The 25,236-nt window shown below is 33.1% G+C and overlaps 1 protein-coding gene and 1 non-coding gene across 2 annotated transcripts in view; both read right to left on the bottom strand.

The window, feature by feature from the left end:
• Positions 1–6,708: 6,708 nt before the first annotated feature.
• LOC114335001 (uncharacterized) overlaps positions 6,709–25,236 on the bottom strand; it is a 32,588-nt gene continuing 14,060 nt past the window's right edge. The window contains exon 2 of the mRNA XM_028285151.2: positions 6,709–7,163. Coding sequence (XP_028140952.1) covers positions 6,773–7,159 — 387 coding nt within the window. The 5' untranslated portion in view covers positions 7,160–7,163 and the 3' untranslated portion in view covers positions 6,709–6,772. The remainder of the gene's footprint in view (positions 7,164–25,236) is intronic.
• Positions 13,744–13,823, bottom strand: Trnai-gau (transfer RNA isoleucine (anticodon GAU)). The gene is given in 2 exon segments: positions 13,744–13,780; positions 13,786–13,823. It is a non-coding gene; the product is annotated as a tRNA-Ile (tRNA).

The raw sequence follows: 25,236 nt of genomic DNA, 5'->3' as shown, positions 1-25,236 counted from the left end.
CGTTATACATCTTCAAAATATCGCTAAATTTTCGAGATACTGACCATGGGCGGTGAATGTTTAATTTTGGTCTTATTTTATGTTTTCGATGGTGCTGATAATGAAAAAGAGGTTTATTTTAAATTGTATGTGAGGAAACATTGTCAAAATCGCAATTTTAACCTAAAAATGAGAAAAAAAAACAAAGTCACGAATTATTACGTGTAACTCGCTTAAATTTTGTTCCATTTTAATATTTTTTCTAAAATTTTTACAGATATATTTCTCACATTTGTGAAGACTATAAAAGCAACTGTGGTCTTTCAGTCTTTTCTTCATAAAAGTTATGAATTTTTAAAAATCAGAGTTGCAGATTCGTGAATTGCAAAGTTAAATCGCAAGAATTAAGTGACAAAAGTTAAAATTTACTTATTTAATTACTTTTATGTTAAACCATAGAGTTCAAAGAAGATTTATAGAGAGTTTTAGATCTAGATTTGTTATATAAAAAATATGGTACAACTTTTAATTTTAAGAAAAACGTGGTTTAATTTTTTTTTTGGCAAAATTGCGATTTTGACTATATTCTCCCAACTAAAATTCAAAATAAACTTGATATTCGTTTTCAGCCCCATCGAAAACATAAGGTAAGACTAGAATTAGCCATTCACCACCAATGATCAGTATCTCGAAAAATTAGCGTTATTTTGGGGATTTATAACGCCGATGTTAAAAGTTGCATCATTTGTTTTCTACAAAATATCTTGATCCAAATCTTTCCAGAAAACCTTTTTGTACTCATGTTTTAAAAATAATTTAATCTAAAATCTACATTTCAAATTTTGTCTGTCAAATTTTGCGATTAAACTTTGCAATTCACGAATCCTCACCTTGTACATTAAAAGATTCATAACTTTCACTAGAATAAGACTAAACGCTCAAAGCAGAAACCACTGTCTTCATAAAAGTGGGCGACATAATAGTGTACAAACTTTAGAAAAAAAAAAGTAAAACGGACCAGAGTTGTAGAGAGATAAACGCAAAAAACGTGATTTCATTTTATTTTTTATTTTTAGGGTACAATAATTGCAATATTTTCCCACCTAAAATTTAAAATAAATTTCATTTTCGTTTTCATCACGGTAAAAAACATAATCTAAAACCAAAATTAGCCATTCACCACCAATGGTCACTATCTCGAAAAATAAGCGTTATATTGGGGATTAAACTTGTCCAATGCACAAATCCCCACATTTTCCTTTGAAAAATTCATAACCTTTATCAGAATAAGTAATTAAAGCTTGAAATAGGTACTGTTGTCTTCAGAAATGTTAGAGCTATATTCTACTGTAAAAAATTCAGGAAAAAATATTAAAATGGAACAGAGTTGTAGCGACGTAAAAGAAAAAAACGTGATTTTCTTTTCTTTTATTTTTGGGATAAAATTGCGATTTTGACAATGATCCCCCCATGAAATTTAAAATAAACCTCATTTTCGTTTTCAGCACCATCAAGAACATACAGTATGACTGAAATTGGCCAATCACCTTTCCATGGTCAATATCTCGAGAAATAAGCGTTTTGGGAGTGTCCGCTCGTCTAATTGTTTTTATTATTATGAAAGGACGTTTTTCATTATTAACATTTACTTTGTCTCCCTCAAAACCACAAACAAAAATAAAAAAAGACGCAAAATGTAAGTGTACGAATTTTTTTGAACAGAAGTGTATAATCCCCAAACCAATTTAAATTAATTTCATTAATAGTTATTTTAGGCTATTGATTATATTCAAAATAAGATAGCTAAAAGGAACTACAACGTTAACGGGGTTTTATTATTTCATATGGTCAATGGACATCTATATATGAAAAAACCGCGGAGTGCTACCATTTAAAGGGGTGCGTTTTTGAGAAATGGGTGCATTAGTCCCTGGGCACAGGTTACATTAGGGTGAGTTCTATGCACTTTTGGTACAAACATATTTACATAAAAATTGTTCCTGGTTAAATTTCCTATCTACATATCACATTTTAAAGTCAATGATACTTTTTTTTACAAAAATATATTCAAAATAAAAAGCACAAAGAAACCCAAAAGAAAGAAATTTTGTTTTTTGTCCCATAACTTTTGTCCACGAGGATATAGGTATAGACATTGCTTTACAGAAAAAAAAAACCTACGTATTTCTTCTTTAAAATTTTGTTTTGTAGAGGTAATTAAGAATTATAGTTTTCGAAATATGATTTTTCAAATTTCGCCACTCACAGCAATTTTGGGCAATTTTCCTTGTTATTTCGCAAATATTGTTCTGTAATTTTTTTCTACGTAACTTAAGGTATATGCAATGGTACACGTAATAGGAACAGAAATGAATTACCTTTAAAATGATCTACTGCATACGTTGTACGACTTTTTCTTTTCGAAAGAGATTATGGTTTTTCAAGGTTTTATACTTTTAACGATTTATAATACAATATAAAAATAAAATAATATTATTATATAATATATTATATATTATATAATATTATATTATATATAGTATAATATATAATATAATATTATATTATATATTATATTGTATAATAAAAAAGCTTATTTTGTTTACTTTAAAACGGTGTATTACAAAAAACTCTAGGATTATTTTTGAATAAGATATTATTTTTCAAAATAAAATAAGTACTTGTAACGATTTTTGATTTTAGGATTATTTTTTAAATTTCTCATTATAACTTTTTTTCTTGTACATGAATATACTATATATTGCTCAATGAAGAGGGCTTATTTTTTGTTCTTTAAAATGGTGTATCATCTATATTTAAATAATGGAAACCGAGTGATTCTTTGATATTTTTTTACCTGTATTATTTAAAATTATTTCTTTTACAAAAATTACATAAACATTAGTCTTAGAAAACATCACTATAGTTAAAATTATTTAAACGTTGACATTTAAAAATTTTTTAAAACCAAAGTTCATCTCTTCGTTAGCATTAGCTTCAATATATTCTTCTGACACTTCAGTTATCTTAGAGTTCCCAAAATTAGTACCCATGCACATGCACCCTTTGCAGAATATGGAACAACTAATTCCTATCTTCCTACAACCGCAGTTTTTTGTACATCCTTTGGTACATTTACATGCTATTTTTTCAAGCAAAGCTTGTGGTGCAGGCGCTTTGACAATAAATATTGGAATTAATCTATATTTTGAAGTTTGCCCGGCCGAGTCAAGTGGATCCAAAGTTTTACCTATAAAAAATAAGATCCAATCATAACACAATATCACATAAAAAAGTTGTAATGAGAAATTTAAAAAATAATCCTAAAATCAAAAATCGATGCAAGTACTTATTACATTTTGAAAAACCATATCTTATTCAAAAATAATCCTAGAATTTTTTATAATACACCATTTTAAAGTAAACAGAATAAGCTTCCTTTTTTTGTTATAATATAATATATATTATATATATTATATATAATATTTATTATAATATAAATGTAGAAAAAAAAATATAATGGGAAATTAAAAAAAAATAATCGTAAAAAATATAAAAACTCGTTAAAAGTAAAAAATCTTGAAAAAGATAACCTCTTTAAAAGAAGTCGTACAACATTTTACAGTAGAACATTTTAAAGGTAATTGATTTCTATTCCTCTTACATGTAGCATTGCATATTGCATATGCCTAAAGTTGCGTAGAGAAAGTTGCAGGACAATATTTGCGAAATAACAAGGAAAATTGCCCAAAATTGCTGTGAGTGGCAAACTTTGAAAAATCATATTTCGAAAACTGTAAATCCTAATTACCTCTACTAAACATCATTTTAAAGAGAAAATATGTAAGTTTTTTTTCTCTGAAGCAATGTCTATACCTATATCTCCGTGGGACAAAAAACAAAATTTCTTTCTTTTGGGTTTCTTTCTGCCTTTTCTTTTCAATATATTTTTGTAACAAAAAGTATCCTTGACTTTAAAAAGCTATATTTAGATAGGAAATTTAACTAGGAACAATTTTTATGTAGACGTGTTTGTACCAAAAGTTCATAGAACTCACCCTAATGTAACCTGTACCCAGGGACTAATTCACCCATTTCCCAAAAACGCACCCCTTTAAATGGTAGCACTCCGCGGTTTTTTCATATATAGATGTCCATTGACCATATAAAATAATAAAACCCCGTTAACGTTGTAGTTCCTTTCTATAGTACATAATCAATAGCCTATTTATGATATAAGTGTTAAAAGTACACGTTTAAGGCACGCATGTGAAAGTTTGCAGAATAAGCGATAGCGAATTCTGCAATTCACATGAGTGTCTTAAAAATGTACATTTTAACACGCATATCATACAATATTTTTTCTACAAACGTAATTACAGGACAATATCTACAAAAACTTTTACTTGAACGTGACTGACATTGCATTTTTATATTTTTTTTTTTGACATTACATCAAAATTGTCTATACGGTCAATATGAACGGCAGTACTTTAAAAATATTTTAAAGCACTAGTGCCTTAAAGTAGCATTTTTAACGCACGTATGGAGTGCTAAAAATTGCATTTTTAACACGTAGTCGAGGAAATGAAACTGAAAAAATGGCAAAACCTCGCAATTTTTTCGTCCAGCATCGATTTGTACAAAAATTTGAGTTTAGGCTAATTACACCCTCTGGTTCATTTTCTATATTGAGCCGTTGTACGCTTTTAATTTTTTAAGGGTGAAAACTACCCCTAATTGTAAAAAATTATAAAACAACCTTTTAAACTTTAATATTGTCAACATTTGGATCTTATTAGTTGCATAATGATTGTTTTATGCTTTAAGATATACTATCATAATACTTCAACCCTTAAAACCACCCTTGTTGGAGCTATATATAAAAAATTTACTTATCCTAAAAGAATAATTTCGGCTTGAATCGATTTACATAAAAATTTGGGATTAGGATCATGTCACCCTGTACTTCATATTCTATATCATGCTTAAGGGCGTTGATTATTTTTAGGGATGTAAACTACCCCTTATTGTCAAAAATTATATAAAAACATTGTAAACTTTAATATGGCTAAAATTTGGTTTTGATTGGTTAAATAATGATTGTTTTATATTTGAGGATATAATATCATAATATTTCAACCCTTAAAAACCACCCGTAGTAACATTACAGTTTTTATAAGTAGATATTTTAAAAGATCTATACAGAAAAAAAGTAGAATTAAAGAATTACAAAAACATTTATTTACACAAAAATACGAATTTAAAAATATGTAGAAGTACAGATACAAATAGTATTTAGTCATTTTCCAGTATACGAACCGGTTCTGTGGTAATATACATACATTGAAAATTATCCATAAGGGGACTATCCGAATTTTTCGAAAAAAAAAAAAATTCGTTTTATAAACGTAGCTCCTTCACTTTTGGTGACAAAAAGTTTGTTCAAAAATGAATTTGTAGGATTTTTAAAGAGTTATAAGATTTTGTAAACTAAATTCCGTAAGATCCCTTAGTTTTTAATTAGGGTGGGTTTAAAAGGCTCGAATAAGAGGGCGTGTACTCGTAGATAGAGGTTTTAAACAGATATATCTCGCTAACTGTTCCTATAATGAAAATCTATGCCAAACAGAATTTTAATTATTAAAGAAGCTACAATTTAGTAGTCTATGATTTTTGCCATATCTCCAGTATTTTCGGAGGTATTTTGAAGTAAATGGTGAAGAATGAGAAATTCCAAAAAATTCATTTTTTTAAACTCCAATTTTTCTAAAATTAGGCCTTTTAATTAGGTCAAACTTCTTGGGTGTATTGATAATACAAATATAAAAGGAATTACAGAAAAGTGAAGAACAATTTTTAATTAGGAGGGTAGTTAGGGGGTTGTTTTCACTGATTTTTTCATAGAGAAAAGTAGGTAACGACATTTTTTTGATCATAAGTCGCTTAATTTTCAGGCTAAAAACTTTTAATTATTTTTTTAAAAATTTAGCTGTATACTTAAAAAAAGATTATTTAAGTTTTCCTCGAAAAATGCAAAGTTTTTCCGTTATTTTACTTTGAATATTTCAAATTATGCATTTGACGAAAAAAGCTAAGTTTTAACATGCCGCATCTCGGTTTGTATTGGTCTTAAAGATATTACTGAAAAAGAATTTGGTTTGTGTTACTAAAAGATACAATTTTGATATCTACAGTTTTTTTTATTAAATGTACATTTTTCGAGGTATTCTCAAAAAACCCTCTAAAAAAGTCGATTTTTTCGTTGAAAAACTCGCTTTCAAGCGCGAATAACTCGAAAAATATTAGTTTTACGAAGAAAATGTAAAAAACATTTTTTTCTTAGAATCACATTTTATATCGATTTACATGGTTAAAATGTAATAAAAAATTCCCGCCCCCGAGATGGGGTGACAACCACCCCCAAGGTTTTAGCGTACAGCGGCATGATATAGAAAATGATCCTTGGACTATTCCCTACCTTCTGTGAACATTTCAAGTAAATCCATGCTGGAACAAAAAAATTGCGAGCCAAAATACTTCATTTCCTCGACTAACGGTTGTAGAAAAAATATTTTAATGTAGAATTTTTAATAAATAAACTATTCTTAAAATTAATAGTCCTTCTTTTTGTTTTAAATCATGTTCCGGTAATATAAGCACGAACTATACAACACACGATACAACAAAATTAGGAATTTGATATTCTCTTAAAAGTAACAAAGAACCAATGTTTGCATTGTGTTTAATGTTAACAAATTAATCAATTTATAATTTATTATAAAAGAATCCGCTAAAGTTGACTATCGGCACTTGGTCGCTCCTCCGGGTAAATGTCAAAAAACCTATCCCACTCTTTTTTATTTTCACAATCCCATCTAATTTCTTCAACATACCCAGGTTTCACTTTTACGCACCAGTATCTATAGATGTCTTGAATAACAAAACCTTTTATTAAGGTGCACTTACACTGCGGTCGCTCAAGGTTTACACAGGCTGTTTTTCCATCATGTAGGATACCTTTACAGTAAAATTTATTATCTTTTGGATGTTTTTGAATAGTGTAACCGTGGTGGCATATACACGCTGACTCGTCTGGTACCGGATCATCTCTTGTGATAATTCTTGAGGCATAAATCATTGAGATGAAACATGTTATGATAAGTATCCTTAAAATCATGATTCTAAAAAAATAAAAAAAAAATTAATATCGACTTTAACAAAACCATTAACAAGTTCTTTAATTTTAAAAATTTTTGGTGTAAAACCAGAAAGATTTTACATGAAATATAATATAATACATTAAATAGTAAATTTATTCTATATAAATATTTATTTACGAATATTCTAGTCCTTGTTGTGAGACCGAGTCCTTCTGAAAGGTTTTCTGATTCGGTTTCTTTGCGGATTTTTGTTCAGAAATGTCCCCTCTAATCAAATCTGAAGGGTGGCAGGCAAAATTTTAGGAAAGAAATTATACAGGGTGTCCCGAAAAGATTGGTCATAAATTATACCACATATTCTGGGGTCAAAAATAGGTTGATTGAACCTCACTTACCTATATACAATAGTGCACAGAAAAAAAGTTACAGCCCTTTGAAATTACAAACTGAAAATCGATTTTTTTTCATATATCGAAAACTTAAAAATTTTTTATTGAAAATGGACATGTGGCATTCTTATAGTAGTAACATCTTAAAAAAATTTAAGTTAAATTTGTGCACCTCATAAAAATTTTATGGGGGTTTGGTTCCCTTAAACCCCCCCAAACTTTTGTGTACGTTCCAATTAAATTATTATTGTCGCACTATTACGTAAACACACTCTTTTTAAAACTTTTTTGCCTCCTACTACTTTTTCGATAAGCCCGTGTTTATCGAGATATTTTAAATATTTGTCGAGTCCACCACATATTTGTGTACCTATGATTAAATACGATTGTAGAGAGCTGTTAATAATCTGAAAATTCATTTATAATTTACATTTTTAGGTATTTTTGAAAAAGAAGCCACATCTCGATAAAAGGTGACTTATCAAAAAAAGACTAAGAGGCAAAAAAGTTTTAAAAACACTGTGTATACCTAATGGCACCACAATAATAGTTTAATTGGATCGTACACAAACATTTCGGGGGTTTAAAGGAACAAAACCCCCATAAAATTTTTATGTAAACATATTAAAAAAGAAGCCGCATCCCGATAAAAACTGGCTTATGTAAAAAATACTAGGAGGCAAAAAAGTTTTAGAAACGTTGTGTTTAACTAATGGTACCACAATAATGAATTAATTGAAACGTACACAAAAGTTTGGGGGGGTTTAAGGAAACAAAACCCCCATAAAATTTTTATGGAGTGGACAAATGTAACTATAATTCTGTTTTAAGATGTTCCTGCCATAGGAATGCCCCATGTCCATTTTCAATAAAAAATCTCTAATAGTTTTCGATATATTGAAAAAAAATCGATTTTCAATTTGTAACTTCAAAGGGCTGTAACTTTTTTTATGAGCACATTTGTACTAAGGTAAGTTAGGTTTAATCGAACTATTTTTGACCCCAGAATGTGTGGTATAATTTATGACCAATCTTTTCGGGACACCCTGTATAAAGATTTTTTTAAACAAATTCAAAAGATTGCCTTTTTGCCCCGGAAAATATTTTTTAGGTTTTTTTTTTATAAAAAAGGGTGTGTTTTCATTTTTCAAAAAAGTTAAAAACCCGTATGTTAATTATTATTTTTGAGGTTGCCAAGTGCTTAGATTGAAGTTTAAATATTCAATTTCAAGATTCTGATGAGTAATCGGAGCTTATGAGACTATTGTAGTCTAAGAGCTGGGAGCGGATTTTGTGCGTGATAAGTAATATGGAAAAACTCTATGGGGATATGTTGAACTAGTTGTTTACATACATTACTTTCCCCAACGGCCGGAAACCAGAGTTGGGGCAGAGGGTAGATATAAGGGGTCAAATTCCCGGTTTTTATTATTTTTTTTGTGACGCTCTTGATAGAGATAGTGCACCAAAATTTGGGAATAAATAGGCCATGACTTAACTAATTAAAATTTCCAGGGGCGAAACGCTGCGTGGCCGAAAAAGGGGTGGAGGAAGGGGTGAATATAAAAATTATAATTGGGTTTTTCGTCACGTTTCTGATCGAAATAGTGCACCAAAATTTGGGAATAACTAACCATGATATAACTTAGTAAAATCCCCAGAGCCGGAAACCAGATTGGGGGATGAGGGTAGTTATAAGAGATTAAAGTCGCGGTTTTTATTTTTTTTTATTGCGCTCATGATCGAGATAGTGCACCAAAATTTGAGAATAACTAGTTCATGACGTAACTAATTAAAATCTCCAGGGGCGGAAACCTGCGTGGCCGACAAAGGGGTGGGGGAAGGAGTGAATATAAAAATTATAATTGGGTTTTTTGTGACGTTACTGATCGAGAGTGCACCAAAATTTGGGAATAAGTAGACCATGACATAACTAAGGCAAATCCCCAGAGCCGGAAACCAGAGTGGGGGGACGAGGGTAGTTATAAGGGGTCAAAGTCGCGGTTTTTACTATTTTTTTTTTTCTGACGCTCATGATCGAGATAGTGCACCAAAATTTGGGGATAACTAGTTCATGACATAACTAAGTAAAATATCTAAGGGCGAACGCTGCGTGTCCGACAAAGGGGTGGGGGCAGGGGTGAATATATAAATTATAAGTGGTTTTTTGTGACGTTCGTGATTGAGATAGTGCCCCAAAATTTGGGAATAAGTAGATTACGGCATAAATAAGTAAAATCTCCAGGGGCGGAACGCTGTGTGGGGGACAAATGGGTGGGGGCAGAGGTGAATATAAAAATTATAAGGGTTTTTTTTTGACGTTTGTGATCGAAATGGTACACCAAAATTTGGCAATAAGTAGATCATGACATAACTAACTAAAATCTCCAGGGGCGGAACGCTGCTTGGGTATAAAGGGGTGGTGGTTAACCTCTCTAGTTTCCGGCTCTGGGGATTTTACTTAGTAATATCATGATCTACTTATTCTCAAATTTTGGTGCACTATCTCGATCAAGAACGTCACAAAAAACCCCTTATAATTTTTATATTCACCCCTGTCTCCACCCCTTTGTCGGCCACGCCGCGTTCCGCCCCTGGAGATTTTAATTAGTTAGGTCATGGTCTACTTATTCCCAAATTTTGGTGCACTATCTCGATAATGAGCGTCAGCAAAAAAATAATAAAAACCAAGATTTTGACCCCTTATAACAACCCTCTTCCCCACTCTGGTTTCCGGCTTTGGGGATTTTACTTAGTTAGGTCATGGTCTACTTATTCCCAAATTTTGGTGCACTATCTCTATCAGAAACGTCACAAAAAACCCCTCTTAATATTTATATTCACCCCTATCCTCACCCCTTTGTCAGCCACGCAGCGTTTCGCCCCTGGAGATTTTAACTCGTTACGTCATGAGCGACACAAAAAAAAATAATAAAAACCGCGACTTTAACCCCTTATAACTACCCTCGTCCCCCAATCTGGTTTCCGGCTCTGGGGATTTTACTTATTTATGTCATGGTCTAATTATTCCCAAATTTTGGTGCACTATCTCGATCAGGAACGTCACAAAAAACCCAATTATAATTTTTGTATTCACCACTTCCCCCACCCCTTTGTCGGCCAAGCAGCGTTCCTTCCCTGGAGATTTTAATTAGTTAAGTCATGACCTACTTATTCCCAAATTTTGGTGCACTATCTCTATCAAGAGCGTCACAAAAAAAATAATAAAAACCGGGAATTTGATCCCTTATATCTACCCTCGGCCCCAACTCTGGTTTCCGGCCGTTGGGGAAAGTAATGTACACAACTAGTTTAACATATCCCCATATAGTTTTTCCATATTACTTATCACGCACAAAATCCGCTTCTATCTCTCCGACTATTGGTTTTAATTGTTAATAATGTGCCTCCACTAAACTTTTAAGCCGCAGAGCATCGCACTATAATATAGCGCGATGATTTATGGTGATATGATTGGCGTATTTAATTAGAATATTGACAAAAATTAATTGAATAAATTAATAAATTATTAAAAAACAAACTACCTACGTTAATAGCAAATTATAAAATATAGTAACTACCATGTATTTGCTGCTAATTTTTCGCATAACGGGTAACTAATTTGCTCCGGGTAGTTACAAACTGCGTAGCTTTTATTCTGCTCGGGCGCCATTTGTAACGGGTAGCTCTTTTAAGACGACAGACTCAGTAAAACACAGGTTAAAAAATAAAGTAAATATATTTAAGATAATTATATACAGTTTAAAATGAATAAAATAAAATATATTTCTATCTTCTGCAAATGAAAAGCAACATTATACTTCTTACTGCCATCCGAACATAATAGTAATATTAAAATGATACGATAAACAATACAATATATACAATAACAATCTCGCTACGTTAAATCAACATATCCATATATCCCGACACGGAGACACCGCATTTCACTTCAATGCGGCACGGTTGAACAGCGACACGCAGTCATTCGTTCCTCGCTACTACCGCCTACTGCGGTAACGGTAATGGTGGACGCCACGTTACTACGGTGGCGTCACAATTTCACCTAGGCACAGTTCCACCTCAAATACGGTGCATCTCTGCCAATCGAGCTATTGCTAATTCAACAAGTTAGCAGCAACTGATTTTCTCATTCTCCTGGCTCGTCTTAAATATGCTCTCGATGCCAGTTCTCCTTCAGTTTCCAACAGCGGCGTTATGAAGAAGAAATGCTCCAACACGGACACTCCTACGGTCGTCTCTGGTAGACCAGCTCATTGCTTGCCGTGGTATTATATCGTTACAGTACTTTTAATATATCAAAGTGCGACAAAGACGCAAGACATAGTGAGACGCGCGTTGCCGCGTCGTGGCCACTTCAAAGCGGAGTAAAGCACATAATTAACAATTAAAAATTCTTCTTCTCCTTTATTTTTGCATGTAGGCTTTAAAGCCTGTTTTTTCTTCAATATTAGCCTCCTATATTGTCTAAGTTATTGCACCATCTTTTTCTTCGTCTGCCAATATTTCTTCGTCCATTTGGTGACTTATCTAGTGCTATTCGTACTATCCTATCCTCTGCCATTCTACTAATGTGTTCGTTCCACTCCTGTTTCCGCTGTGTCACCCATCCATTTATATCTTCTACATTGCATGATCTTCTTATCTTTTTGCTTCTCTTCCTATCCAACAGTCTTTTCCTTGATATTCGTCGGAGTATTTTCATCTCTGTTGTGTCGAGTATAGTCGTCTCGTTTTAGATGTGTCAGGTCTTGTCTCCGCCGTGTATGTCAATATAGGTCTAATTGCTGCTTTCAAGATTCTTGCTTTTGTGTCTTGTCTTAGGTGTTTGTTCTTCCAGATTGTGTCATTAAGAGATCCCGCCGCTTTACTTGCTTTTCAGCTTTGTTGTCGTACTTCCTCTTCACCATTCAACTTCCGTAACTGGTTATATCTATTCCCAGATATCTAAACCTTGCTTCCTGCTTTATTATTTTCCCATCAATTTCGATTTTACATCGTAGTGGGTGTTTAGATGTTGTCATACATTTGGCTTTTTCTGCTGATATCATATTGTATTTCTTGGCTGTTCTATTAAAGATGTGTGTTAATCTTTTGAAATTAAAAAAAAAATAAAAATTAGGGTCAGTAATAATCAATTGAAATAATTCCCAAATACTCATCAGAATCTTAAAACTGAAAGTTTATATTTGAAATTAGGCACTTAGCAACCTTAACAAAATATGAGTTAATAATGTGAGTGTTCAACCCTCGAAAATGCTTATTTTTTGAATAGTGTAACCGTGGTGGCATATATATGCTAACTGTTCTGACACTGGATCGTGTCTTGTGATACCTAATTGTTAAGGCAAAAATTATTGAGATGAAACATAATATGTTATCATGATTAACATCATCATCCTTAAAATCATGATTGTAAAAAATGAAAAAAATTAATATCGACTATTCATAAGAATAAAAAAAATCTTTATCTTCATGAGAGTAAAAAAATCTTTAATTTTTAATTTTTTTGTTGTAAAAACTGAGGGATTTTCCTAACTGATTATTGTTCATTATAATAAATTACATAGAAAACCTACTGTTTATAAATTTCTGTATAAATTAATTTACTTGGTCGACAAACATTGACAACGCAACTTTTTTAGTCACTTTCAATTACCACTGTAAGGATAACTTTATTTCACAGTATAAGGTTGTAGGAAAACATAATTTTTAGTAAAATTTTTTATTAAAAACATGTTATAAACATACACCTTTGAAATATTAATTATTTAATTAACTTTAATTGACTGTTAGTAATAATTATTAATAATAAAAGTAGCAATAAAATTCAATATTCAATGTATTTATAACCTATATCAAAACAAGTGATAAATCAAATGAAAAATAGGTAATTTACAACACATTACACATTATCAGACGTAAAGCTTAAAGAGAAAATTCTGTCAAATAAGGGAACGGATACAAAATGTTTATTAAATACAAAATACAAAAAAAAAACAATGGAGGAAAGTGAAAATTTTATATTTACTGAATTTACTATATTTATAATACTGAAAGATGCAAATGGGAAACTATTGTGTTTCTAAAATATTACCCAAAAATTAGATTAGAAAAAGAAATAATACCAAAATAAAAAAAAAGAAAGTAATTTCTGGAAATATTATTATCCCTTCCAAAAACAAAAGCTTTGGCTCATGTAGGATTCGAACCTACGACCTCCACGATGAAAGAATCAGTGTGGTGCTCTTACCAACTGAGCTAACGAACCATTATTTACTTCTAAATAAAATAAAAAGAACAAGTAATTTTTGTTTATTTTTAACTACAAAATATTGACGAATTTGATGCGGTCCGGAACACTAGTTCAAGTATACTTTTAAAAATAATAGAAGTCATAATAATAATAATTTTTGAATGGTAAGAAATAGCAAAATTGTGTGAATTGTGTGTATCAAACTGTAGCTGTAATTCTACAATTGACATATTATATGTTTTGGAGTATATTTTATTAAAAGCGTTGTTAAATAATATCCAATCAACTTTTTACCCAGCACGTGAACTCCTACATACCTGGCCAAAATAGATATATTTTTTCCCACGAAGTAAATATGTAGTCTTCTTTACTCAGTACATGGCGAATAAACCCGATTAGGCCAGGGTAATAAGACAAAAATATACCCTGTTCGTGACACTTCAGCAGCCAGGGTACCTACTGAAGCGTTTTTTCGACGGGTAATACCTATAGGAACAAATTGTAACTATTTCCTGCGTAGGATCTGGCAGCCATTTTTATTTATAAACAATTAACTGTCAAACAATTGCATTTTTTCTTTTTTTTTTCAAATCAATAGAAAACAGTGAAACTTATGATTTTTTTAGTACAAATATCTTTGAGATTATGAAAAAACCTTTAAAATGACATATTGCAAAGTTTGATATACTCATTTATTGTTAATATAATTGCGAAAAATGTCGAAATTGCAAAAAAAATTATTTTCACAATAACTGATGTAAAAATTAGTGAACAGATTTGAAATTTTTGTCAAATGAGGGTTCTTTGGTGCTTAATATGCAATAAAAATTTCAAAGCGATTCATTCAATTGTTTAAATTTTATTCGAATTGTTTATCCCAGAGAGCATTTTTTTGCAATAACATAAGTTAGAAAAAAATGACGTTAGAACCATTCCACAGGTGTCAAATGGAAGAGCAATAATTATGAAAAAGTAACGTAAATCTTTCCTTATAAACTTTTTGGATAACTTTTTCCAAAAAAATTAACTTTTTTACCCTGTTTTAAGTGCACAACTACCAAGTACTGTTATTTATATCATAATTGATAAAGAATTGTAATAAATATATATAATTTCTTATATAACAAAATAAAAAGTTTATAAGGAAAGATTTACGATACTTGTGCATAATTATTTATTACTAATAAATGCATTTTTTATTCGCTTTTTTTAAACCAATTTGAAAACATAGCTCATGCTTTTTCATTTGACACCTGTGGAATGGTTCTAACGTCATTTTTTTCTGACTTATGTTATTGCAAAAAAAATGCTCTCTGGGATAAACAATTTGAATAAAGTTTAAACAATTGAATAAATCGCTTTGAAATTTTTATCACATATTAAGCACCAAAGAACCCTTATATGACAAAAATTTCAAAGCTGTACACTAATTTTTACAATAGATATTGCGAAATAATTTTTTTTTGCAGTTTCGACCTTTTTTCGCAATTATATGAACAATAAATGAGTTTTTTTTAAGCTCCATTTAATTTACAATGTGTTATCACTCGTAACAATAAGTAAATTTTATGACAAAAGGGGGAAAATGCCATTTTTTGACACTTAATTGTTTATAAATAAAAATGACCGCCAGATCCTACGCAGGAAATAGTTACAATTTGCTCTTATAGGTATTACCTGTCGAAAAAACGCTTCAGTACCCTGGCCCTTTCCCTTTTCATGGGAAAAACCTTATTACCCTGGACTAGATAAGTTTGGAATTAAATTAGTGCTTGCAGGTGATGTCCAGCACAAATCTTTATTAAACGGATTTCCTTAGTTGGGAAAAGATGAGCAACGACCAGCAAATCAACTTTTAGGAAAACATGTAGTTAGCCATCTAATGAGACAATTTATAAATAAAGGAAGAAATGTCTACTTCTTCTTCTTTTTCATTTACTTCTTGGAGATTTTTTGATCTTTAATCGAATCGATTCTTTTTGATTCTTTAATTCTCAAGCTGCCTCTGGTTAATTTCCTGGGCGGTACATTTTCAAATATTCCTCTATCTGTTAGGAGGTCTTTCGGGGGTCTTGAACCGGTCTGGTTGTTTTCTAGGGCAATTTTTGGGAGTCTATTCTCATCTATTCGTCTTACATGGTTGTACCACATCCTCTTGAGCTGCCTTTCCCATCTTATAATATCTGGAATTTTGCATTGCTCTCTAATGTTTGTATTCCTCACGCTCTTTCTTCTTATTTGTCAAAAACCTGTCGCTAACGGTGTACCAAGGAAAAATGAACAAAAATGTTCTATTAGTGAGTTTTCTACACCCAAAAATAATATTGAAATAAGGCTACGGCCAAACAAGCGACAATTTACGGCGCTGTACGAGCAGTAAAATAAAGCGCGAAAATGGTCCTATCCTATGTTGGTATGTTGCTGCGATATATTTTATAGCTCAGTCTGGCCATCCACTATACTCACCGTGGGACCCATTTTTGCGCTTTATCTTTATATTATCTCTAAGGCTACGGCTCCACGGGCAACAAATTTACGCTAGCAGTAGCCATAAAACGAACTTAAGGTTCCGCGGAACGGATTAGGAATAGCCGAACTGAACCGACTACAGGACTTGTGCGTAGTCGGTTCAGTTCGGCTATTCATATTCCGTTCCGCGGAACCTTAAGTTCGTTTTACGGCTACTGCTAGCGTAAATTTGTCGCCCGTGGAGCCGTAGCTTAAGCAAAGATACAGAGAAGAGAACATTACCTACTACAATCACACAAATCACTACAGACAGTATTATTTGAGTGTCTAAAAACCTTGGTAAAAATAGATGAAGATAATTAAATTTAGGCTGCCCCTACAATAATCTATGTAGGAATTTGAACTTTCTATGAGTTCTTTAGAAACATTTGGTCTTTATTTTGTGTTGTGATATTAGTAGGGACCAGGGCTGCTTTATCCATTAGGCAATATAGGCAGTTGTAAATTGTGAGAGGGCGGCAAAAATACTGTACAAAAAAATATTTGTACATAAAAATTAAAATTGAAGAACAAGTATGTATGTTCATCCATCAATGAAATAGAAGTGAGCATTCATTTCTAAATAAAATAAAATAAATTGCACTTATAACAAAATAAAACAAACATAGAATTCTGTTATCTTAACACTATTCATTCAAAAAGTACGGAAGTCATAAATTTAGTGATTATTAGGCCTCCGGCAGCTGGACAAAGGAGGTGGGCCATTGAAAATTTCAATATTGCACATTTTGCAGAAACTAAAGATTTGACTTGTCTACAGTAGGACATCGAGTTAGAGTTGGAACTTTCAAACTGTATTATTACAAGTTGATAAGGTTCGTGTCGTCGCACAGATATACTCCAGGGAAATAAGCAACAAATAGACCATGTACGGGACACTGAAAATACCGAGGTCGCTGACTACTTTTTTAGTTATTGTTGACTGTTGACTTATAGGATGAAAACCTACATTTTACCTGTCTAGAGTTCGCGTCCATTTTTTAATTATTAACAATTTAGTGCAGTCAACGCGATTTTTCCATTTTTGCACTCAATTAAAAAGCTAAATAGTTGACATAAAATTACAAAATTTATTTTTTTAGAACATTGAAAAACCTTCAAAATGACGATTTTTTGAAAGTCAAAGAGGTAATTTGTTGCTTCGTAAACTGCAAAATAACTGAAAATCGTTATTTATTAAAAATTTTTACTAAAACTAACTTAGAACTGTAGTGTTTCACTCAAAGTTGAGTATTGGGGTACATAACAAACCCTCAAGATTTGAGACCGATCGATTAATTAGTTTAAAATTTATTCTATTTGTTTATCCCAGAGACCTTTGTTTTGCAATAACAAATGACAGAAAATAATGAAGATAGGACAATTCTGCGTATGCCAAATAAAAGTGGAAAAGTAGATACTATCAAAATATATTAGTAAAAGATAAAAAATTATCTAATATCCAAGTTAAGATACAAGTTTTTTCGTAGTGTTACGGTCTTTGCTACCGCTGCGCTGGTTAAATAAAAAAATAAAAAAAAAATTGAAAATTGAGTTTTGATCATAGGATTCTAAGAACGGTGACCTTAACAGTGGTATTCCGGCTTAGCTCAGAAGAAGGCGATATCGTGAGTCGTACCTAAGTACCTAATGCCTAAATATCTTTTATAATGTTAACCCGGTTGCGCCAATCGGTTTTCCCCAGATACCACTACGTAAAATTACTTACTTCTAACCGATAAATAGGTAAATATCAGAAGTTAAAAGAAATCCTAATCTCATGAAAAAAACATTTTATAATACATAATTATTTAAGTTAATATTATTAAATATTTAAATGTAACCAAGGTTGTTTTCATACATGTTACGGTATTAAGCTCCTTATAGATCTATATAGGCTCACATTGATATTAGAATTTATATATAAAAAAAAGAAAAGGAAAAACAAAATAGAAAATGTTATTAAAGTATGAACAACATTAAAATTAACGAAAAGTGACAATGTTTCAGTCCACTTAACCGCACGATATTAACATAATCACTGTGTAGAATTTTCTGCGTTGAAACTCCAATACTCCAAAGTAAAAAAAAAAAATCCTCCTACCTTTCGATTTCTGCTTTCCCTTACTTACATAGCCAAACTTCAGTTGTTAAGCTTGGTATCTAATCATTGTGACTTCACCTTAGGCAGAACCCTATGCCATGCGAAGACTAATATATTTGGGTAGGTATACCTAGGACCTCACACTTGCACCCTACAAATAGTTCATATTTTAAGCAAAAATTTAATTTGCCGACAACATTCTTATTCAAATTTTGATTTTTGTCTACCCGGCCTAATTAATTAAGTCAGAATTTTATTATTATTCAAAATCATCAACCACCGGTTGTTACTGTAAATTTTAAAGTTCTTAACACCAACAAAAAGTGAAAGACAGTATAGGTAAACTACACGCTCTTTTTACGTTCGAATTCTACCACAAAAACAATTAACAAGTGACAGTAAAGAAATAAAGAAGTAAGATTCAACTTTGAATTGAGGAAAATGAAAAGGGTTAAATTATAACGAGATCTATCTTAACTTACCTCAAAGAGGGCTGTGATTATCCGGGAAAATATAAAATTTCCCTAGCACACCGGCATAGAAAATACGTTTCCAACCCTTGCCTCCGCTCAGCAAAAGTCCGCTACATCGGCTGACCGACAAACAAAATTAAAACCCACCAGACATCAACTCCACAACTATCTGATTTTTCACGTTATTCTTTCAAAGCGTTCAAAGGAAAACCCCAAATTTTCCTCACACTGGCACGTGAACTTGACTTCCTGACCTCCAACCAAAAAGTAAAACCTTTCGCGTCGGTGTCAATGACAGACCCTTGTGATAGTGACTATGCCACCCAAAATACTGTTTGATAATTATGCTGTGTTATCAAGGGTACTGTTGGTTGTCTAACTAGTAGTGACCAATTCAGAGTTATTTATTTTCATATTTTCTTGTAGTACGGTAGCTGATCACAGCAAGTTTATAAATATTGACTGACATACGGCTGCAAATTGCAGTCGGCTTTTGCGTGAAAATAGACCATAACAGTAGGATGCACAGTTTTTGAGATAAACGCGGTTGAACTTTCAAAATATCGAAAAATTGCAATTTTTGTACCCGAATAACTTTTGATTAAAAAATAAAATAGCAATTCTGCTTACCGCATTTGAAAGTCATGTAAAGTTATACCGGTTTTGATTATTTGCATTGCTAAAAATTCATTTTTTTATTGTTAAATAAAGCTATAAACACATTGTGCTTGAGTAATGTTTTCAATGCAATGCATTTAAAATCGAACGAGTGGGCGCGCCTACAAACAGGCAATTTCTACGTATCATGCATTAAAACGCATGCATTGGGCACAGGTAAAAACCCTCAAACATAATTACAATAGTAGTATGTAACATTACGCCTGATGTAAAATAAAGAATATTTTTAACACATTTCCAAACATTATTTGAAGAACCTAACATTCTTATTTAAATAAAAAATTCTTCTTGCATTTTATTTTCGCAAAAATGGTACATGTTTGAAGGGCGGCTACTAGAGAATTGCCTAGGGCGTCATTTGACCTAAACGCGGCCCTGGTAGGGACGTACCCATTTTTATTCTTCCATCCATCCATCCAATGGCACTACAGCCCAAATCGAGCCTTGGCCTCCTTCAATAAGCTTCTCCAATCATTTCGATTTACCGCTGTTCTTTTCCATGAACGCGTTCCCAGAAAGTTCCTGGCATCCTCATCGACTTCGTCTTCCCATCTCTTTTTAGGTCTTCCAACAGGTCTTCTTTCCTGCATTCTTGCATTCATTTTTATTCTTGTATTCCTGTTTTTATTCGAATTTACCATTTTCATATGCAAGTTCCTCCTTTTATTTTCATATGCAAGTTATCCGTATCATACCCAACATTTTGTTTGTCGATGTTGTTAAACAGACATAAACAAGCGCACAAAGAAATAGCATGAGTGTAAATGTAGAGACATATATTTACATTCATTTTTTTTATTTCTTCTTCTTCTTCATGTGCCGTGCTCGATTATCGAACGTTGGCTATCAAATTGGCTATAGTAATTTTGTTAACGGCAGCTCGGAAAAGGGATGCAGAGGATCTGTTATACCATTCTCTCAGGTTTTTAAGCCATGACGTTCTTCTTCGACCTGGCCCTCTTCTTTCGTCTACCTTGCCTTGTATTATTAAATGGAGTATATTATATCTCTCTGGGTGTCGCATAACATGGCCAAAATATTCAAGTTTTCGATTTTTAACTGTTCTGACGACTTCTGTGACTTTTCCCATCCGGTGCAAAACAACTTCGTTACGAACTCTATCCACCCAACTTATTCGTAGGATTCTTCGGTATACCCAAATTTCAAAGGCTTCCAATTTCTTGAGAAGAGTATCTGTTAAAGTCCAACCTTCGACACCGTACAAAAGAGTAGAGAACACATAACATCTCACTAATCTAATTTTAAGATTCTAAGTAATGTTGTTTCCACATAAAAGTTTCTTTATCTTAAAGAATGCAGCTCTAGCCTTCTCTATACGTATTCTAATTTCTTTGCTCATGTCCCAGTTCTCATTTAGATTACAACCAAGGTAGGTGATACTGTTAGTTCTTTCTAATTGTTCACCATAAGCTGTTACTACTTCCGGTTGTATTGGCGTCTTACTGACAACCATCACCTTGGTCTTTGCGGTGTTTAGCTTGAGTCCATATTCATCACACGTTGTGGTAATCCTATTAATCAGATGTTGAAGTTCTTCATAATTGCTCGCAATTAACACCGTGTCATCCGCATATCTCAAATTATTAATATTGACGCCATTCATTTTGATACCACATTGAGCATTATCCACTGCTTTATTGAAAACAAACTCAGAATAGATGTTAAATATTAGTGGGGACAAAATGCAGCCCTGCCTTACTCCTCTTCGTATTTGAAGTTCTTCAGACGTGTCCCAGCCAATCCTGATGTTTGCACGTTGATGCCAGTAAAGATTTTTGATAATGCGTAGGTCTTTATCATCAATACCCACTTTCTGAAGAATAGCAATAATTTCCGTATGTTTTACCCGATCAAAGGCCTTCTCAAAGTCAATGAAAACACATATAAACCGGATGTCCGACATCTCTGCATCTTTGTACCATAACCTGAATACTAAACAGTGCTTCTCTGGTCCCAAGGTTATTGCGGAATCCAAACTGTGTATCACCAAGCTGTTCTTCTATTTTTTGGTACATCCTAGAGTGCAAAATTCGTAGAAATATCTTTAAAACATGACTCATCAAGCTAATGGTTCGGTAGTCACTACATCTTTTCGCGTTTGCTTTTTTAGGTATCGTCACAAAAGTCGACAGCAGCCAATCCGTTGGTATATAGCCAGTTTGATAAACTTTATTAAAAAGATGAAGGAGAGATCTTTTACCTGAATTTTCGAAGAGCTTTATTATTTCATTCGGTATTTCGTCTGGTCCCGTCGCTTTTCTGGTCTTTGCTAATCTTATTGCTTGTTCAATTTCGTCCATAGTTATGTCAGGTCCTGTAACTATTTCGTTAATTTCAAGCTCGGGCCTTTCATCATTAAACAGTTCCTCAATGTATTCTTTCCATCTGTCTATTTTATCCAAATCAGTGATAATCAGTTTTCCGTCTCTATCAACGATGTTATTTGCATGTTTTTTGTTCTGACCGGTGAGTTCTTTTATTTTTTTATACATATTAAATGAATCATGTTTTCTCTGCAACTCTTCAATTTCTAAACATTTTTTTTCAAAGTATGTTTCTTTTGCCGCTCGTATTTTAGTCCTTATCTTTTTATTAATGCGTTTATACATTTCGATGTTTTGATTCTTAAATTTGCGTCTTTTTTCCATCAAATTCAAAATCTCATCGTTCATCCACTGTTGCTTCTTTTGATTTTTCTCTTTGAAGTTTGGAGTTGAGTTGTTTATAATCGTTTTGATTTGGTTCCAATGATCCTCGATGGATTCTTGTTGGCCGCTATTCTCAAAATTGCTCTCTAAATTGTTTGAAATCCCCTGACTGTTGTTTCTAATAAAATCGGTATCCAGTTTGTTAGAGGATCGTGGTTGTTTTATCCGTTTAAGTTTTAATTTTATTTCGGCTAACAATAGATTGTGATCAGATGGCACATCGGCGCCAGGATAGGTTTTTACAGACTTTACTGCATTTCTGTAACGCTCACTGATGGTTATGTAGTCAATTTGGCTTCTTACGATATTATTGGGGGTATCTGCTGGAGATTTCCACGTATATAATCTCCTTTTAGGTAATTTGAAAAAGGTATTCATTATACATAGATTATGTTCTTTGCAAAAATCTGCGAAATAGTCTCCCCTTTCATTTCTATCGCCCAGTCCATAACAGCCAATAATATTACTTTGTCTGCCTTTTCCTATCTTAGCATTAAGGTCACCCATCAGAATGGTGAGATCTCTAGTCTTGAGTTGGTCGGTAACAGTTTTTACATCGGCGTAGAACTTGTCAAGTTCTTCCAGTTCACTTTCCGCTATCGGTGCATACACTTGTATTAAATTTATGTTTCTGGGTTTCGCGTTCAACTGAATCATTATGACTCGTTCAGATACCTGGCATACCGCTCTAACACATTTGCTAACCTCGTTTGAGACTATGAATCCTACACCATGACGATGGTAATTACTCTCTTCTCCTGCATAATATACTTCATGATCATCCACATGGCATTGGCCAGATCCGGGCCATCGCATTTCACTGATACCCAGAATTGATATTTGCAGCCTTTTCATCTCATTTATGGCATTGTGTGTTTTTCCTGGTTCATATAAACTCCGCACATTCCATGTGCCTATTCTACAACTTCTCTGTATATCAAATTTGGCCAAGCGGGAGATTCTTCGCACCCCTGCCCCATTTAAGAAGCGCCCGTACTCGGGGCCATCGTTTATTTCCTCAGCCATATTGATTAACCTGGGAAAAATAGTGTAGTAGTCATTCCCTTGGCTTTCTACACCGCTGTGTACACGCTGTTTAAGTGGTTGCCACCGCACCGAGTACTATTCTGTATTGACCGTTCTGGCCTAAATGACTTCCGCTCAATACAGATACTGAAAAACCAGCTGCCGATTTCCAGGTTCGATTTTATACAAGCCCTAAAACCAGGGGGCTGCCACCTACGTCCTCCAGACCGTTGTGAAGACCTTCTTCTCCGCCCTGGATGCCGTTGTGGGCTTCATCCGTGACCCTGGACAGGGGACCCTTAGCAGGTACTAGTTTCCCGGGTCAGGAAACACCTGGAATCTGCAGAAGGCAGGGATTGATTCAATTTCCCTGATAGGACTATCCAAAAGGAGTTCCTACCTGCTACCGGTAGTTTTTTTTACCTTTTTTTATTTATTACAGCTAATATACAATCTACTCAGTAGTACAGGAGTAGAAAATGTGATGAGTGGTATGTGGCTTACAATGGGTACTGTCCATTAAGGGTTCTCCAAGTCTTCACCTCTCTAATTATAGGTAACCTCTATTGGAATCAAACAGCAAAAGTGAAAGTTGAAAATGAACTGACTGAGGATATCCAGATTCGTCGTGGGGTGCATCAAGGGTGTATTTTATCACCATTGTTATTTAATTTATATAGTGAAGCCATCTCAGAATTAGCGTTGGTCGAAGTCAATGAGGGCCTAATAATAAACGGTAAGCCACTTTATAATATAAGATATGCTGACGATACCGTACTTCTAGCGGGAACACTGGAAGAATTGCAACACCTTGCTCAACAACTAAATATACATTGCAACGATTATGGACTGAAAATAAATTTGAAGAAAACCAAGTTCATGGTATTTACAAAAGCACAAAACAGCAGAGTTAGGCTAGTACTGGATAATACAGAAATTGAGCAAATATCTTCGTACAAATACCTTGGAGCATGGATCACAGAAGATACTGATCAGACAAAAGAAATAAGATGCCGCATTGAAATTGCATGATCCATTTTTAACAGAATGAGGAAACTTTTCTGTAATAGCAATATCAATATAACGCTCCGGATAAGAATGCTTCGTTGTTATATTTTCTCCACCCTTTTGTATGGGGTTGAGGCATGGACACTAAAACAATCCAACATTAAAAACCTGGAAGCATTCGAAATATGGTGTTATAGACGTATTCTGAAAATATCATGGACAGATCGTAAAACAAACGCACAAGTGCTCGGACAACTAGGAAAACAATGCGAAGTTTTAAATTCCATGAAAATCAGGAAGTTGGAATACTTGGGGCACATCATGAGAGGTGAAAAATACGAACTATTAAGGAATATAATGCAGGGCAAAATCAAAGGCAGAAGAAGCGTAGGAAAACGTAAAATCTCGTGGCTACGCAATCTCCGTGAATGGTTTGGATGCAGCTCAATTGAACTATTTCGGCGCGTAACCAACAAAATTACAATTGCCAGAATGATTTCCAATCTCCGATAGGAGCGGAACTTTAAGAAGAAGAAGAAGAAGAAGAAGTCTTCACCAATCCCCAAGGTCGTAGGGCCAGGTTCTGTTTAGGCGTCTAGTAGGTAGTGGTGGTTGGTACAATTCTGTTTTGCTTTGGCAATCACTTGTGGAATTTCTTTCTTTGGTTCTCTTTGCCCGAAGAGCAATGACTTCTCTTATGAATGGAATATCAAAGTCGTTGTGTATTATATGGTTGAAAACGTACGATGGAGCATTGGCTATTGTTCGATGGGTTTTCGACTGAGGAAAGTTTGTAGATACTTGGTGTTGGAAAGTCTTGTGAAACCTCAGAGTTCAATTTCGTAAGAACAAATAGGTTTGAGGATCATCTTGCAAATCAGTGATTTATTTTGGAGTGAGAG

Source organism: Diabrotica virgifera, chromosome 7, assembly GCF_917563875.1.
Source record: "Diabrotica virgifera virgifera chromosome 7, PGI_DIABVI_V3a".
NCBI lineage: Eukaryota > Metazoa > Arthropoda > Insecta > Coleoptera > Chrysomelidae > Diabrotica > Diabrotica virgifera.
The sequence above is the reverse complement of the archived record's forward strand: the minus strand, read 5'-3'. Positions and strand labels throughout refer to the sequence as shown.